Source organism: Monodelphis domestica, chromosome 1 (genome assembly GCF_027887165.1).
Source record: "Monodelphis domestica isolate mMonDom1 chromosome 1, mMonDom1.pri, whole genome shotgun sequence".
Taxonomy (NCBI): domain Eukaryota; kingdom Metazoa; phylum Chordata; class Mammalia; order Didelphimorphia; family Didelphidae; genus Monodelphis; species Monodelphis domestica.
Genome location: NC_077227.1, coordinates 445,651,912 through 445,670,247, shown reverse-complemented (window position 1 = coordinate 445,670,247; position 18,336 = coordinate 445,651,912). Strand labels below are relative to the sequence as shown.

Below are 18,336 nucleotides of genomic sequence, written 5' to 3'. Positions count from 1 at the left end.
CACCGAGTGTTGCTTTCCTGTTTGGAATGGAAGCTGCAATCTGCTTGTAACCTTTCGCGTCTGGATTTCACGTTGCTAGATACTTAGCCCATTTTGGCACCATGTATTTGAGCAAGGGCTCTGTCAGGGTTCTCATGTGACTTCTGATCCATTCCCCTGGGAGGTTTTGTGACTCCAGGAATCTCTAGCTCATTTTTAGGTCTTAGCTCGTGCCATCTGCTGTAGGAGACTTTTCTTGATTTTCCCCACTTGCTAGTTCTCCCCCTCCCTGACAAATTGTTGTGCGTATTTTATTTTTCTGTAAACATATTGTTTCTTCTCAGTAGACTCTAATCTCCTTGAGGTCAGGGACTCTTTTCCTTTTATTAGTATATCCTTATGGCTAGCACAGTTCACATAATTGGTGCTTAATAAATATTTTTTGAATGGGAATGAATTGAACCAGTGAGCTCAGAAGTCAAGCCCAGCCCTATGCTTGCCTTCTACCTATATTACAGCAATAGTGGTTCATGTATTTAATAAGGATCTATTATTAAGAACCTGTTGTGTGCAAAGGAGTGTTTCAGGTTCTGCAGAGGTCTAGATTTGACATGAACATTTCTTTTAAGTGGAGAAAAACATGTATACAAATGTTTCTTATTTGTGAAACAGAGGTCTAAACAAAGGGCTAGGAGAAATCTGAGACTTGAGATTTTGTTTTTTTACCTGGGAGCCCAGAGAAGTTTTCATGGAGGATGTGAAACCACCTCATTAGGGACAAGGGGAACCTAGGTGACACAGTGGATGTTGAGTCAGGAAGACCTGAATTCAAATTTGGCCCCAGACACTTACTAGTAACATGACCCTGGGCAAGTCACTTAATGGGTGTTTGCTTTAGTCTCCATCTGTAAAATGGAGATAATAGCATCTACCTCCCAGGGCTGCCAAGAAGATCAAAGGAGATAATGTTTATAAAGAGGCCAGCACAGTGCTCAGAACATTGAAGGTGCTTAATAAATGCCTGATCCCTTCCCTTCCCTCTGAGAGAAGGGATAAGGGATAGACAGACTTCAGCAGTTGGGGATAAAGTGTCCAAGCTGTAGAGAATGTTGTAAATAGAGGTCCAAAGATGGGAGAGGGCAAGATGAGAATCAGATGGGTTGAGAAGCTTGATTTGGCTGGAAGGCATAAAAGTGGAAAGATAGATTGGTTTTAGATTGTGACCGTTAACGTCAAAAACAGGAGCTATACTTCATTTGGGAGTCCCTGAGTGTTTTTGATCACGGGAGTGACACGAGTGGAGTGGTACATTAGGAAGATGATTTGGGTAGGAGTGTGAAGGATGGATTGGAGAGGAAATAGAATGGCAGCAAGAAGACCAGTTAGGGTACTGTTACAGTAATCTAGATGAGAAGAGAGAAGGTCCTGAATCAGGGTGATTGCAGTGGGAGTCGAGATGGAGGGATAGATAGAAGAGGTCTTAGGGAGATTGCATTGTTGGGACTTGGTCATTGAGATATATGGGATGAGGGAGACAGGCATTAGAGGGGACTCTAATTTCTAGTCAGAGAAACTAGATCCTGGGGATGCCACCAATTGTCAGAGAATTTATAAGGAGGGAGTTTTGGTGGGAGAATGGTGATGGTTAGGTGCTAGCAAATTCATATAGCAGTGTTTAGATGAATGAATTTGACTGCTTGTTAATGGTGGGCTTTGGAGTTTTTTCCAGGTGATTGGAAAGATTTCCCAGGTCACCTTGCCTTTCTTCTTTACATGGGAAGCACAATAGTGGTTGATATGATGATTGCCCTACTGTTCAGGGCAGAGATGTCATACATGCTGCCTTTACCCTCAGAACCAGAATAAAATGTAATTGGGGAATACTAAACAAAATAAATAAAAACAACAATAGAGCAATATATGTTTCTATGTCAATATGTAACCCCTATGGATCTTTGGGGTTTAGTAGGGTTTAGTGGCCCCTACTTCTATTTGAGTTTGACACCACTGGTCTATCAGAGAATGTAAAATATTGTCTTTCTGCAGTGTACCTCAAATATTTTAAACCTTAAAGTAAATAATAACTGAAACTCTAAATTTGTGACTGGAACAAAGCACATTTTCAAAGTGTGGAAGATTCAATTAGAGTGTCTATCTTCTGGCAAGCATATAGACCAAACCAAAGCTACTTCTTCTTTTTTAAATTCTTACCTTCCATCTTAGTGTATTGGTTCTAAGGCAGAAAAGTGGTAAGGGCTAGGCAATGAGGGTTAAGTGACTTGCCCAGGGTCACACAGCTAGGAAGAGGCCAGATTTGAACCTAGGTCTGTCTCTCAATCCATTAAGCCACCCAGCTGTCCCTAAAGCTGCTTCTTGCCTTCAAATCCACATTTACTCTTTGCAAACATTTTTTTTCGGTCTCTTACCAGATCTAATAGTACTGGTTGGTTAAAGACAATTCCTTTTCTTGCAAGTATGTCTCAAATGGAAATACAGTTGGGGCTGAAGCCAGTGTTTGACTTGGGGTGGGCAGGATATCAGTGCTCTGTGATAACGTTTCCTCCAACCACCTCCTGTGGGAATGTGCTGCCAGTGGAAATGTGTAAGATATGTTTGGGCTGTTAGGATGACCAAATATTCTCAATTTAAAAAAAATTCTCTAGGGAAATTTTTTTTTAAAACAACTGGCCTTTCCTTCAGTGCTTAGTGTGTATAGGTATAGCCCAAATCAAAAGATGGAATATTCCCTGGGAAGATTTTGTTGTTTTTAGTGGTCAGGTGTTATTTTTTCCTTCAGTGACATAAAGTTGCTGTTTGGGACCCCAGTGTGTGGATCTGGAGCCTTGATTCTGAGTCTGCCTATAAACTGAGAAAAACTATTATATATTTGTGTGTGTAGAATTAATTTGCAGTCTCCTTTATTTCAATAATTCACTATCAATTCAATTGGTTTCCTTGTGTTCACTTTTTTCACGCATTTTCTGTCTTGTTATGCCAGTGTAACTCTGGGTTGCCTGGTAACAGTGTGTCAGTGTTAATCTGTGGTCCTCTCAGTGCTGAACCCTTGTGTTTCTTTTCCTTCTCTTGTTCAGAGCTCTGAGCTTGCCTGGAATTCATTGTTTATCAAGTGGTCCTGCTCATTGGAGTGGTGTTCTGTTAAATTGGACTCTTGTCCGTGTTTGACTTGGTGGATGGATAATGGCTAGCTGTCTTGTGAAGTGTTGGAATGCCTTTGCCTGGCATTCAGAGCTCTCCCTAATGAGGTCCTGACCTACCTTCCTAATCTTTTCCCAGCATTCTCAGACATAAGACTTCTGTCCCAACCAGACGGGTCTACTTATCGTCTCCTACACACATTACATGAAATGAGAATCCTCTCATTCTTTACTTACTCTCTTCTAATTTTCTCTCTTCCCTTCAGGCTACTTAAATCAGTCTCCCCCCACAACCCCCACTGCTTTTTTTTTAATCTCTTGACCTCAGTTTGCTTCTTTGTGAAATGGAAGTAAGTGTTGGACTAGCTGATGTCTGAGATGTACTATCTACCTGTAAATCCTAGGACTCCTTGTTCATGGGAATAACACTTTTCCTCATCCCTTTGGCACTTATCATAGAATGTAGTAATGAAAACTGGATTAGAATCAGAGAACCTAGGTTTGTTTAAAAAGGATGGAAAAAATATTCTAAATTAACTAATTAAATGCAGTTTTCCAAAAAAATAAAAAATAAATAAAAAGGATAGACATTCACTTTCTAAGGGATTGTCTACTGTGTAGCACAGAGACATAATTATTCTACCCCCCTGAACTAGAGACCTGGGTATAAATTTGTTATGGCCTGAGGTAGAGAATGGCGAATGTTACCCTTCTGAACTCCAGGAGAGGAGATGGGTGCAAGCCAGCCAACAGGGAGGAAAATGGGACCGGTTACATGAAGATTTGTGAACCCTGTGCTTTGAGAATCCCATTTCTGCCCACTTCTATCTGGAAATGCCCCATGCTGGCACCAAAGCCAGCTGGGTACCCCCTTTTAAAATTTGGTTCTTCCTAAGGAAAATACTGTCTAGGGCACTCATGCCAGGAATTTAAAGAGCTCCTTGGTAGGTATACTCGTCCTCCCTTGATTTGCCAGCCTGAGCAATGAGAGAATCCCATCAGCCTCGAATGGGTGAATTGGAGAAATCTAATTTAGAAGGTGGAAAATTTCCTGCACACAGTCTTTGGCTCCTATTAATTTGCCTTAAATCTGCCTCAGTTCCTCTGTTCTCTTTATTTTATATTTTCTCTTCCTGGAAAGAGATTTCCTCTTCTTATGGTTCGCAATACTCACTCCTTTTACTCTTTAGCAGATGGGATTTTTTTGATCTGTTTGAAGTTGGGTGCTGTTTTTGTTTTTGTTGTTGATTTGTTTTGTTTTGTTTTAATAGTCATCAATCCCTTCTTCTCCAGTGTTCTCTGCTGCCTCATAGGGGAGGAATGACAGGTGTCTTAGGAGAGAGAGTCACCTGTGATAATTGTCTTATTAGTCACTGGATGCCAGGACTCAGGCTAGCAGGGACCTTTGAGACCATCTAGCCCAATTCCTCATTTGTAAAATGAGGAAATAGTCTGCTGTGTGGGTGTGCATCACACACACACACACACATACATGGGGGAGAGAGAGGAGGGGGAGAGACAGAGACAGAGAGAGACAGAGAGAAGGAGACAGAGACAGAGAGAGACACAGAGAGAGAGACAGAGAAGGAGGGGTGAGAGAGAGAGAGAGAGAGAGAGAGAGAGAGAGAGAGAGAGAGAGAGAGAGAGAGAGAGAGAGAGAGAGACTCAGATCTCTCCCCATCCCAAAGCCAGGCTTCTCTAAAGTGCCTCTGGCCCTGCTTTAGTCTGGGTGTCTTGAAATAAGTGTGTTTGCTAAATTGATTCCATTTGGAGCAGCGCTGGGATTTAATCAGTTTGATAAAAGCAAAAGGTAGTTATGAGTGTTCGAGTGAGGAAAAAAATCCATGGTTTTCAAATAAAAGGCAAGAATTACCCACCTGACTTTTCTTTCTCCCTCACCCCTTCCCTGATTTCCTTTCTCTCAATCTAGGTTCTTCCTCTCCCAAAGATGCCCTGGGGTTCTGTGCTTTGTGGAGAGTGAGTGTCATTGATCCTGGGCTGTGACTGGGGAGGGCATAGAGAAGAGGCATGCATGGTTAGAAGGATTTCTACTAATTAGACAAATCCTTAGGACTCATATACAGACACTTAACCTATCAGCAATCCCTGTCATGACGGTAATTTCCTCTGTTCTTTCTGTATGGTCCCCCCCCCCTTGCCATTCAAGCTGTAGTATATATTAGAAAGGATATTAAAAGATGAGGTATGGATTCAAATCCCACTGCTAATACTTTCTCTCTGTGTGGTAATGGGGAAAAGCCATTAATGATCTCATCCATAAAATGGGGATGATAGATAGTCCTTCTCTTATCTGCCTCCTTGTTCTTTGTAAGATTGTGGAATCTGAGATTTGAGGTGGAAGGGACCTCAGGGTCCTCCTAGTCAAGGGGTCTTTGGATGGGAGAATCAGAACCAGAAAGGGACCTCAGAGGTCATTATACAAAGAAGGAAACGAAGGTCCTGAGGATTTATATGATTTAGGTAGTAAATGGCAGAACTTGAATTCCAATCCACATATTCTGTCTCCAAATGAGAATATAAGCATCAAATAGTCTATAAATGTCAGTAAGAGTAGCAGTGGCATGGGCTGAGAAGCAGATGGGATGATCTTTATAGAGTTTCCCTGACACACTTCCAGGTAGGTTCTGTCCTAAATAAGATATCCTTGAAACCTTGGTGATGACATGATTTTCAATATACCTGGGCAGATATAGAGTGGTAGTCCCTGCTTATTTCTGAAGTGGGTGGGGGGTTAGTAATGGGCAGAACTATAATTGTTCTTATTTAGTTGTTTCAGTCATGTCTGACACTTCATTGACCCCTTTTGAGGTTTTCTTGGCAAAGATACTGGAGTGGTCTATAAATTCCTTCTCCAGCTTTTTTTACAGATGAGGAAACTGAGGCAAACAGGATGAAGTGACTTGCTCAGGGTTATACAGCTGATAAGGGGCTGGCTCCAGATTTGAACTTGGGAAGATGAGTGTTCCTGACTCCAGGCCCAGGGCTCTGGGGACTCTAGCTCCACCTAAGAAAAACTGTCCTGTGATCCAGGGTAATGGCATGGTGCTTATGGTTGCCATATTCTTATGAGGGTATCTTCTCTCTCCAATATATTGGTAAATGTTTAACAACATGCTCTCTAAAAAAAAAAGTATATTCAGCAGACTTTCTTTTTTACAAAAATCTTACCTTCTCTCTTACAATCACTACTCTATATTGGTTCCAAGGCAAAAGAGCAGTAAGAGCTAGTTAGTGTGGGGGTTAAGTGACTTGCCCAGGGTCACACAGCCAAGAAGTGTTTGAGGCCAGATTTGAGCCTAGGACCTCCCATCTCTAGGCCTGGCTCTCCATCCACTGAGCCACCCAGCTGCCCCTATTCCATAGATTTTTAAATTTAATCCAGATTATTAACCATTTTCTCTGTTAGTTAAATTTAGACAGTTAAAACCCCCCAAACTCCAAGCCTTGATTTATAGCATTTCCTAATGTCTAAGGTGTAAAATGCTTGCATTAAAATGTTAACAATTGCTTTTCCAAGGGATAGAATGTCAGGCTTGGAGATTGGAGTCCTGAGTTCAGATTTGATCTCAGATACTTCCTAGCTGTGTGACTGTTGGGTAAATCACGTAACTTCCATGGCCTAGCCCTCACCACTCTTCTGCCTTGGAACTGATACTTAGTACTAATTCTAAGATGAATAGCGAGCTTTTTAAACAAAAAATGAAAACTCTCTGAGGCCAAAGACCATCCTTAAAAAAATTGTATTTGTATCTCCAGCAATTAGTACAATAATTACACAGTAAGACTTTAATAAGTTATTGTTGCTATTGCCAACCTTGAGATAACTTTATAGCTGGGGTGTCATTTGCCCGGCCAGAACCGGATTAAAATGTAATTGAAAAATATTTAACAAAATAAATAAAAGTATAATAGAACAGAGATAATATTAATATGTGGTTTTCTAAGTCAACGTGTGGCCTATAGGGTTCTTTCTGCAAGGTTTAGTGGCTTCCTTTCTATTTAAGTTTAACACTATTGCTTCCTTCCTTTGGCTCACCTTTGCTTTCCTATCTACTGTCATCTCTCCCCTTCCACTGGAATGCTATGCTTCTCTTCCCTCACCAAGCCCCAAGTTCCATTCATCTTAGGTGGTGCTCTGATGCTGGAAACTGTTGGTAAAGAGCAATTCTCAATGACCATTTTAGGATGGAAAGAAAGTAGGAAGCAGGCAATTATTAAGTCCCTACAATATGGTAGGCACTTTACAAATATGATCTCATTTGATTCTCAGAGCAACCCTGAGAGGTAAGTGATGATTATTATTATTTTTATTATTACAACCCTTACCATTTCTTAGAATCGATTCTAAACATCTATTCCAAGGCAGAAGCCTTGTAAGGGTGAGGCAATTGGGGTTAAGGAAGTGTCTGAGGCTAGATCTTAACCCAGGACCTCCCATCTCCAAGCCTGGGTCTCTGGTAGATGATATCATAATCCCCATTTTCAGTTGCGGAAATGGAGGCAGACAGGGATTAGGTGATTTGCCCAGGGTCACGTAATTATTGTCTGAGACTGCATTTGAGTTCAGGTCTTCCTGATTCCAGGTCTTGTGCTGTCTTTGCTGTGTTCATAGTGTCAGGAATATGTTAAATGTCTCTCATAGGACTTTGGTGTCATGATGAGGGAGATATTCCATGTAGTGTTATAAATAGTTGATGCATGTAGGATAGTCCTGCTCATGTCATACCCATGTTGTGCTTTCAAATTGAGTTTAGCATACTATACCTGAGCATTTCAAATAGTTTATAAGATTGTTGAAGGCAGAAGCTGTTGCCAGTTTTATATTTACAACTTCCTGTGCCCATCATAGAACAGATAATTTATAAATTTAAAAAAATATTAATTTATAAACATTTCTTAATTGATTAATTGGCAAGGAAGTCCTAATCTAATCTCTTGTACAGGCCCTCAATGTAAAAGAGTCCCTAAGAAAATCTTGAGAAGGACTTTAAGGGGATGTAGCAGGTGAGTGACTGGAGATATAGGGTAAGAGAAGAAAAAAGACTTGAGAGGGAGCGGGAGAGGAATGTTTCCATTTCAGTCTAGAATTATGATGTAAAACCAAAGATTATAGAGCTGGAAAAGAATTAATGAAAGGGAAAACTTCCTAATTACCTAATAGAAGCTGTCCCAAAGTGGAAAGGGATTCTCATTGGAAAGTAGTGTCACTCTTTATCCCTAAGCAGGGCTTCAAGGACTCCTTGTCAAGGACATTGTGGAGGAAATTTCTGTTCACAGCACCTTCAGAGGAGATAACCTCTGAGGCTTCTTCTAATTCTAAGGTTTTAAAATTTTATGGTTACATAAATTAACCCTCTAATTTTTATAGATGGCAAAATGTGGGTCCAGAATGGGAAAGGGTCTTGTCCAAAATTGCAAGAATAGTTATGGCACAATTCTGAGGGGCTCATGAGAAAGAACTAAAAAAACATGCAGAGAAAGAACTGTGGGAGTAGAAACACAGAAGAAAAACAACTGCTCAATCACATGGGTTGATGGGGATATGATTAGGGATGTTGCCTTTAAATGATCACTCTATTTATTGCAAATATTAATAACACGGAAATAGGTTTTGAATAATGATACATGTAACCCCCTTCCAAAAAAAGATACATGTAACCCCCCCAAATAATAGTTAACCACACAGCCCAGATCAAAACATATCCTGGCTTCCCATGTTGTGTGTCAGCACTTCTTGTAACCTACTTCCTTCCTACTGACTCCTGGCCATAATCAGGTTCTGATTTATGTTAAACTGGATGCTCCTTGAGAACAGAGAATGTCTTTGGCTTTTCTTTTCATTCTCACATTCATTATGGTTTGTGATACTTAGTAGGTACTTAAGAAATGCTTTTTTTGGGACTGATTGTTGATTGACTGAGGGGTCAACTACCAGAGGACCCAGAGTTCTGTTGGCTACTTTTCTGCCTGCCCTTTTTTCTGACAAGTGTCAGTCTGGCCCCTGGGTATTGTCAAGTTAGAAGCTTCCTTTCCAGGAAACCAGAGAGTACATCAGGGTCTGCTGCCAATTCAGGTCAAGGATAGCAAACCCCAAGGGTTCTCACACTGGAAATATGAGGAAGGTCTCAGGAACCAGAGACAGGCTTAGGTCTAGGGCTAGGCACCAAAGAAGAACAGACCAGCTGAGGGTCTCTGATATTTTCTGATTCTTCCATTCTAGAATTCACCTTGGCCAGTATGAAGGTTTAGAGGTTGTAGCACATAATGCAATCTAAAGGATCTCTTTCATTATAGCTAGGACCACGCCTGTAGCTGGGGCAGGAGCCAGGTTTTGGAGAATGTCCACCTGTGTCCTGCAGACATGGGGCAACAGAAACTGCCCTTTGCAGTCTCCTGCTCCCAGTGCCACGTATCTTTTTCTCCCATCTTCATGCTCCAAGATCTCAACAACATTTGATGCTGTTGAGTACTAGGTTCTACTTGGGTATTCTCTGGGTTTTCAGAACACTCCTCTCTTGTTTATTCCATCTGTCTGGTTGTTCTCAGCCTCATTTACTGAATTGTCATCCATAGTCCTGCCCCATAACTGTGGGTTAAGCTCAGTGCTTTGTTCTGGACCCTTCTCACTTCTCTCCCTACACCATCTCGTGGTGATCTTATTAGCTCTCGGGCATTTGATTATCATTCTTATCATCTTTTATGTCTAGCCCTTGTCTCTTTCCTGGACCAGCACCTCTGAAGGCCTACTGGGCATTTCCAACTGGATGTCCCATGGGAAAATCAGACTCATATTTAAAAAAAATTTAACTCACACCACCCCCATCTTCTGAACTTTCTTATTAAACAACCTTTTATTGAGGGTATCACTCATTACCCAGTTTCAAAATCTCCACATCTTCTTCAACTTTTCCTGTCTCTCATCCCTTCATATCTTTTCATTTGCCAAGCCTTGATGATTCTGATGTTATAGTGTTTCTTTTTCTTTTTAAACCCTTACCTTCCATCTTAGAACCAATGCTATGTATTAGTTCCAAGGCAGAAGAGTGGGAAGAGCTAGGCAATGGGTGTCAAGTGACTTGCCCAGGGTCACACATCCAGGAAGTGTCTGAGGCCATATTTGAACCCAGGACCTCCCATATTCAGGCCTGACTCTCAATCCACAGAGCTACCCAGGTGCCCCCTGTTATAGTATATCTCACCTGTTCTTTTTCTCTCCTCATATAGCTGCTACTCTAATTCAGGTGTTTATCACCTCTTATTTGGACTATTACAATAGCTTCCTTAGTCTGTCCCCATTCCATTTTGTCTTCTTCATGGCTACCAGAATTTTTGCTCTAAAGCATAGCTTTCACCAAATCACTCCCTTGCTCAAAACCCTCCAGTGCCTCCCTATTATTGCCTCTAGAATAAAATGCATACTCTTCCATTTGTTTTTTTAAATCCTTTACAGTCTGGCTGCAGGACACCTTTCCAGGCTTATTAGACCCTTTTACACTGTTTTAGCCAAATTTATCCGTTTCTCATAAATGACATTCTATCTCCTGACTTTTGTGCCTTTTGAGTAGGCGGGAAGGTCCTTTTTCCTCAACTCTGTTTAGCATCCTTCAAGGCTCAGTTCAAATGCCACCTTCTGCTCAAGGCTCTCCTCCACCCATTGCCAATTAGGACCTTCTTTGTTCTGAGCCTGGGGAACAAAGTTGGAATGAAGACTGTGATATGTATAGCTGAACTAAAGTGTAGCTCCGACAGTAGGTATTATTGTTCTTCAAATGGGGGGCTGAGGATGGAAATCATGCTTTCTTTGTCCAGTGCCTTCTTGGGGCTATCATTCGAAGCTGAGATAGGAGAGGATACTAGAGGGGACTCAGTGTCAGCAGTTTCCATTTCTAGTGGAATTTTTGTTTGATTTTATATACACACATATGTAATTTATGAATATGACTTTTAAGAAACAATTATATATATATACATACATTTTATTTTTCGAAAGAAAAAAGAAACAAAGGAATTATATACCTGTGATAGGGTCTCCTAGGAACAGTTCCCTTTTAGCTATCTATATCTTACACTGTTAGGAACTACAGCTGTAAATGTTCATAATTCTAACTTAGAGTCACTGGTAAAAGGTTAAATTATATTCAGTATGCTCATCTTATTATGCTGGAAAGAGTATTTGTGAAAGATTTTGATTAAATCTAAATGTTTTTAAAATCACAGTAATTTCCCAGTGTGTTCTCTCTCTAATAGAATCCTCCCTTTTGAGCAAGAAGCATGATTAAACAAACTCCTGTTTGAATGTTTAACAATATATTTTGGCTGATTTTACTCATTAAAAGGGTCAGTTGAAATTGGGACCATCTCTCTTTGAATGGACTCCTAGGTGACTTGAGACTAGAACCTATACTTTTTCCCCACGGGATACTCTTAAACTTTCAGCCCTTTGCTTCTACTCCATTCTGGTGGACCACCTTGATTCCCATTAGCAGCGAGCCCAGGAAATAGGTGACACTTCCTTAAAATGGATTTATATTCTTGGACCATTTTATGGGTTTTTGCCTTATAAAACCAGTGAATTGACACTCTGATTTATTAACTATCAGCTCGACAGGATGTGCTGGATTTAAAGAGATCAAATGCATCGTAAGGATCCTGGTTCCAGGACGGGATTAGAGGAGTACTTGTAGAAAAGGATGCCAATAAACATCTAAAAATAAAAGGGATAATTTAAATATATCAGTTCAATGATGTGTTAAATAAAGCCAAAACAGGACAGCCTAGAGTGTTTGCTGAGTGAAAGGTAATAGATGAAGTCAGAATTATGGTCTCACCCTGCCCCTTTTCCCCCTAAAATACTTTTTTTAATTAGGGGAAGAGATTGTAAACTTGGGTGCTTAACAGTATCACCATAGTTGTGAGGTGACTGATAATATCGAAGGACTCTAAAATGGTATTTCTTGTTTCCCTGCCTTATATTCCTTGCTATTGTGATGGCAGCTGATCAGATTGCCTGAGATTGATGCACTTGCCTAGCTTTTAATGGAAGTTCTACATGGCGGGGAGTTGGTGTGTTCTGTTGATAAAATAACTTTAGAATTGTGCATCACCTAATTGGCAAGAAGAGAGACGTTATGATAGACCACAAATGGAAACATTGATTTTTATGGCTGGGGCCCTGTTTCCACTTGTGGGTTACACTGTGGGTGTATGATTGGAAGGCTGCGGCAGCATCTTTTAGGTGGTGTTATGCATTCATGGAGTCTGGAAGGGGAGAGGGACTTGGAAGTGTGTGTCTTCTATGGATGGGAGTAATAGAACCCTACTTGCATTATCTATCTAAATTGTAATGTATATAGGCTATAGTTTCCTATCTTAAATCAATTGTATTTTCACATCTACCTTAGAGGCAGTGTGGCACAGTGGAAACAACCCCAGATTTTTTCATTCTGGGTTCAAATTCCAGCTCTGCCACTGTTGTTTATATGACCTCATTTGTCACCAGACTCTGTGGGTCTTAGTTTCTTTATGTATAAAATTGGGAAAATGAAGGTGGACTAGATTGCCAACTAGATAGCTATAATTTCTTCTGGTGCTGTTTTTATAATCCTTTCTTAGTCTAGCCTTCATTTATCTCTTTGGTTGAGTAATTTGTTTCTGATATCTATGGAAAGAATAAGACTGTTTCTAAGAGTAACTTACCTTTCCTCAGCAGCTGAAGTTTTAAAAAGTGCTTTTCTTACTCTATTTCTCTGGAGCAGGTAGTGCAGGTGGTGTTATTCCTGTTTTACAGATGAGAAACTGAGTTTTGAGAAGCAACATCTTCTCTGTGGTCATGCCAACAGTAATTGTTAGGGCCAGCCTTCAAGTCCAGTTAATGAAGAGGTTCCTTATCTTTTTTGGGGGGGGGTCTTCTATCTTTTTAGCAATCTGGGGAAGCTGCGTCCCTTTCTCAGAATAACTTTAAAATAATTGAAGGAATAATCAATTTAAATTAGAGGTGAAGGGAAAATAAAGGTGCAATTTTTCTCCTATCCACATTTATGAACCTCTCGAAATCTATCCACTTTGGGATCCATCAACCCCTATAAAGAACTTCTGTTCTAATGGGAAAGCTCCTGTCTTCACCACTATATGCTGCATCAAACACATCTTCCCATACATGGCATTGGGTGGTGTGCATCATCCTTTCATATATACTTTGTTCCCAGTTGTGAATTCTCTCTTGATCCACCCAACCATGGTCATTGCTGGCCCAGAATAAGACTCAGCGGGTAAAGACTACAAGGACTTTGTGCATTTGCAAGTCCTTGGTAAGATAGTTATCGTTCCTTTTCATCTCTAATATGACATAACTTCTTCCACCTAAATCTTCTTCCTACACTTCCTCATGGAGGGCAGGAGAGATGTTCCTGAGTTCTGGATGACTAAAACAACAGAACCCAAGTTCTGAAGAGTCCTTCTAAATTTAAAAGATTTTGATTGGCATTCTGGTTGGAACACATAGTTTGGAATTATGCCCAAGGGCTTTAAAAGACAGCCTTCCTTTTGATCCAGCCATACCACTAGTAGGTTTGTACTCCAAAGAGATAATAAAGAAAAAGACTTGTGCAAAAATATTTATAACTGTGCTCTTTGTGGTGGCAAAATTTGTAAAATTAAGGGATGCCCTTCAATTGGGGAATGACTGAACAAATTGTGTTATCTGTTGGTGATGGAATACTATTGTGCTCAAAGGAATAATGAATTGAAGGAATTCCATGGTAACTGGAATGACCTCCAGGAATTGATGCCGAGTAAAAGGAGCAGAACCAGGAGAACATTGTACACAGAGACTGATACACTGTGGTACAATCCATTGTAATGGACTTCTCTACTATCAGCAATGCAAGGATCCAAAACATTTCTGAGGGACTTATTAGAAATAACACTATCCACATCCAGAGGATGAACTGTTGGAACAGAAACACAGAAGAAAACACTGCTTGATCACATTGGTCGATGGGGATATGATTGGGGATGTAGATTCTAATTGATCACCCTAGTGCAAGTATCAATAATAGGGAAATAGGTCTTGATCAATGACACATGTAAAACCTAGTGGAATTGTGCATTGGCTATGGGAGGGGGAGTGGGAAGAGGAGAGGGAAAGAACATGACTTGTAACCATGGAAAAACTTTCTTAATTAATCAACAAAATAAAATCCAAATAAATAAATAAATAAAGGATTTTGGTTGGAATGAAGGGTGTGTCTATTATCTGAGATCTAACCTAATAAATCTCAGAAAAATTCAGAGAAGATTGGCCACCAGGTAATGATTTTTATCTTTCTTTTTTGGGGCATTATCAATTCAGGAATCTGTTCAGGTGTATAGAAAGTCAGGGGAAGGAGTACATACATGTATACATAGATCTTTGAAATATTGAAACATTGAGCAAAAATCAACTAGTCCAGCTCCTATAGTGATCACGTGATATGGAAAAAATAATTGATATAAGAAATTAGGACACCTTGGATCTGGCCAAGTATTATTCATGGTATAATGTTGAGCAGTTGATCTTAGTAATCTTGTTTGTAAGAAAGGGAAAATAATACCTTTCCTTCCTAAAGATAGAGGATCTAAAATGGATCATCTTTTGTGATACCATCTAGTTTTAGTGCCCAATATTCTACAAAGCTACAAAATGACATGAAATAATTTGCAAATATATAAAGTGATATTTGATTGAAGATCTTTTTACTCCTCATCACTGCCTTTGTTCTTATCATCATCATCTTCATCATCATCATGGGGAAGAAGGGGAGAATGTGCAGTGAACTTGGAAAAAGAATGTCCTGCATTGGAATCCTTCATCCTATACTCAGCTGTGTGACCTTGGGCAAGTCACTGAAGCTTTTTTAGCTTCAGTTTCCTCCTCTGAAAATGTAGATAATAACAGCAGGGTTGTTGCATAAATTGAGATGCCCAATGCTGATTACTAAACCTTAAAGTGCATAATTAATCTTAGCTTTTGTCCTCATCATGATCATTGTCAGCATCTATAGGTGTAACTGCTAGGTTAGGAGCTAGGGCAACATTCTCATATTGTGTAGGTTGAGCTAGTGGGGCAGCTGATTCTTTAGATTCTGTGTTTCATCAGCCTTTGCAATGAAAAAGAAGGTAATGTTCAAGCATCCTTGGAAAATGAGTGGAATGATAATTTCTTCCGATCTTTGTGATTGTGTATTCATGTTAGGAAATAAAAAACATATTTATCGTCCATGCAATTCGCAGAACTCTCCTTCTTCTCACTTTGCCTTATTTCATACCAAATTTCTCACATTTTCCATCTCATCTTTGCCATTATTTATGGCAACATAGTCCTCCTCTGCACTGATATGCTGCAATTTCTTTAGCTTTTCACCAATCACCGAACATTTAAAATTATTCACAGACTTTTACTCTTGTAAATAGCAACATTTCTGTACAAGTATTTATTTTTTCCTCAATAAATTCCTTTGTGATTGCTGGGTTAAAAGACTATGGCCAGCTGTGGTGGTGGTTGTTACTTTTTTAATGGTTCTTGGTCAATTGGTTCTTGCTGTTGAATTTTTTTCATTTGCTATCTTACATGGCCATGGTTACCAGAAACATGGGATGATGTTCTGTCTGCCTTGAAACCTAATTTCAGGGAATAAAGCCATCCCTCTATCATGCAGGACCTTGGAGTGTGGCATCACAGTAAAATAGCACTATTGGCTCTGTTCATGGACGATGTATTATGGCTTTGGAGGTACTTTGGGGAAGAAAATGAAGGCACCTGAGTGCTGATCTCACTGACTTGACTTTTGGGGGGTGTTTGGAGAAGGTTGGAAGCCTTACTTTGAGATAATAATTAATGGTAATGATACTTGTGGGTTTTTGAGTTTGCAAGTAAAAATGTGGTTTGGGGTGGTGAGATGCTAACGAGTTTCAGTAAAACTGAGAGCTAACCATGCACATGCTGTCCACATGCGAAGGAAGATGATAAGGAAGTATCTCTGGAGGATTCACACTAAGAATTAAAGAATACAGTTGAGAATTATTGCACTGCATGACATAAAAAACACATAGATTAATATACTGAGAGGTGTCAAGAATAATGGGAAGTGGGAGGTAAAGTAATTAAATGTATCTTAATAAATGTGGGGCTATTCCTTTTAAAAACCTTTCCTGAGACCACAGCGACTGACAGTGGAGTATATTCTTCCTGTTGGCAGGTGGCCTAGGAGGGGAGCAGGAGAACGATACGAAAGGCAGCCGGGCGCTGGAAGACAGGAACAGCGTGACGAGCCAAGAGGAGAGAAATGAGGAAGATGAAGACATGGAGGATGAGTCAATTTACACCTGCGATAACTGTCAGCAGGACTTCGAGTCACTGGCGGACCTGACAGATCACCGGGCCCACCGTTGTCCTGGAGGTAATGTTAAACTCGCGCCGCGATTCTGACAGGTGGTTAGATGGGTAATTGGACATAGCAACAGCTTGAAGCCTCAAGTGAGATTAAAGAATTAATAATGTAATTTTACAGTTAATGTAATTTTATTGTGGTGCCTTGGGTAGCCTGTGTTCACGTTTTAAATAAAATTAAAAATAAAAGCAACAGCTTTTCCGTTGGCATGCTGACAGTAATTATGGTTTGATCCCCCCACCAAAAAACTAGAACTTAATAGCAGAGAGAGAGAGAGAGAGAGAGAGAGAGAGAGAGAGAGAGAGAGGGAGGGAGGAGAGGGGGAGAGAGGGAGGGAGAGAGAGAGAGAGAGAGGGAGGAAGGAGAGAGGGAGAGAGGGTGGGAGAGAGAGAGGGAGGGAGGAGAGGGGGAGAGAGAAGAGTAGGGGGAGAGGGGGAGAGAGAGAAGGGGGGAGGGAGAAAGAGTAGGCGTGAATTTGAGTGCACAAGAGTGCATGGGCATATGTTTGATCCCAAAATACTTTAAGCCATTTTGGAAGTACAGTAATTAGAGGTTGTTAGTGCTAAGCTAAATTGTTTAAGTGTGGGAAACTCCATGGAAAAGCTAACTTAACAGCATCAGACCAGTTAGTAGAAGAGGAGAGTGGCAGAAACAGAAGCCATTAAAATGTAAGATTGCAATGAATGAATACTTCCTTAGAGATTGTCCTTTATTGCTTCTACTTTGCTCAGACTCTGTGTAGGAAAAGCCAATGGTGGGTTTCATTGCCTTCACAGACTTTGACCTGACTCTTCTCTTTATTTAATCTGTCCTATGTGTTGAAGGGAATAATTTGAGACATTTTCACTCTCTTCTTCAGTGCCATAATTTCCTGATACTATTGACATTTCATGGGGTTGACCAAAACCAGCCCAGTGAGCTGGGTGGATGTGGGAATCAGATCATTTATTAAGAGGTAGAAAGAGCTATGCAGCACATATGTTGACCATCATGACCCATTTTATTTTATTATTAGTAGAATTTATTTCCAGGTACCTCATCCTTTCCCTCCCCTCCAGACACTGTAGAAGGCATCAATCTAGCATACATATATATATATATATATATATATATGTATGCTAGGTATATATATATAAATTAGGTCTTTTGTTTCCACTTTTCAATTTATTCTCTGAAGACGAACACCTACAAGTTATTCTTCCAATATTAAATCCACAACTGTATATAATGTTTTTTTATTTCTACTAATTTCATTCTTCGTTATCTTGTGTAATTCTTTCCAAATTAAAAAAAATAATCTGCTCATCATTTCTTAAGGCACAATAGTATTCCATCACAACCATACATCAAACATTGTTTAGCAGTTCTCCTATTGAGGGATATCTACTTGATTTCCAATTCTTTGCCATCACAAAGAGGGCTGCTCTAAAATTGTGTAACATATAGGTTCTTTCCCTTTTTTCCCCATCTCCTTGGGAAATAGACTCGGCAATAGTATTGTTGGGTCTATGGGTATATACGGTTTTATAGCTCTGGGCATAATTCCAAATTGCTCTCCAAAATGGTTGGATCAGTTTACAGTTCTACCAATAGTGTAGTAAGAGTTCCCACTTTTCCATATCCATGATTCATTTTGGAAATACTCTCCGAGGTGGAATTTATTCTATTCATTCAATAATTATTCATTAATAAATTAATACTGTACCATTTAATTCTATACCTAAATTATACTATAATTTAGGTCCATATTAAAG

The 18,336-nt window shown here is 39.9% G+C and overlaps 1 protein-coding gene across 1 annotated transcript in view; it reads left to right on the top strand.

The window, feature by feature from the left end:
• Positions 1-18,336, top strand: part of ZNF423 (zinc finger protein 423) — a 441,008-nt gene that overhangs the window by 145,007 nt on the left and 277,665 nt on the right. Inside the window, exon 3 of the mRNA XM_007474837.2 lies at positions 16,391-16,591. Within this exon, the coding sequence (XP_007474899.1) occupies positions 16,391-16,591 (201 nt within the window). The remainder of the gene's footprint in view (positions 1-16,390; positions 16,592-18,336) is intronic.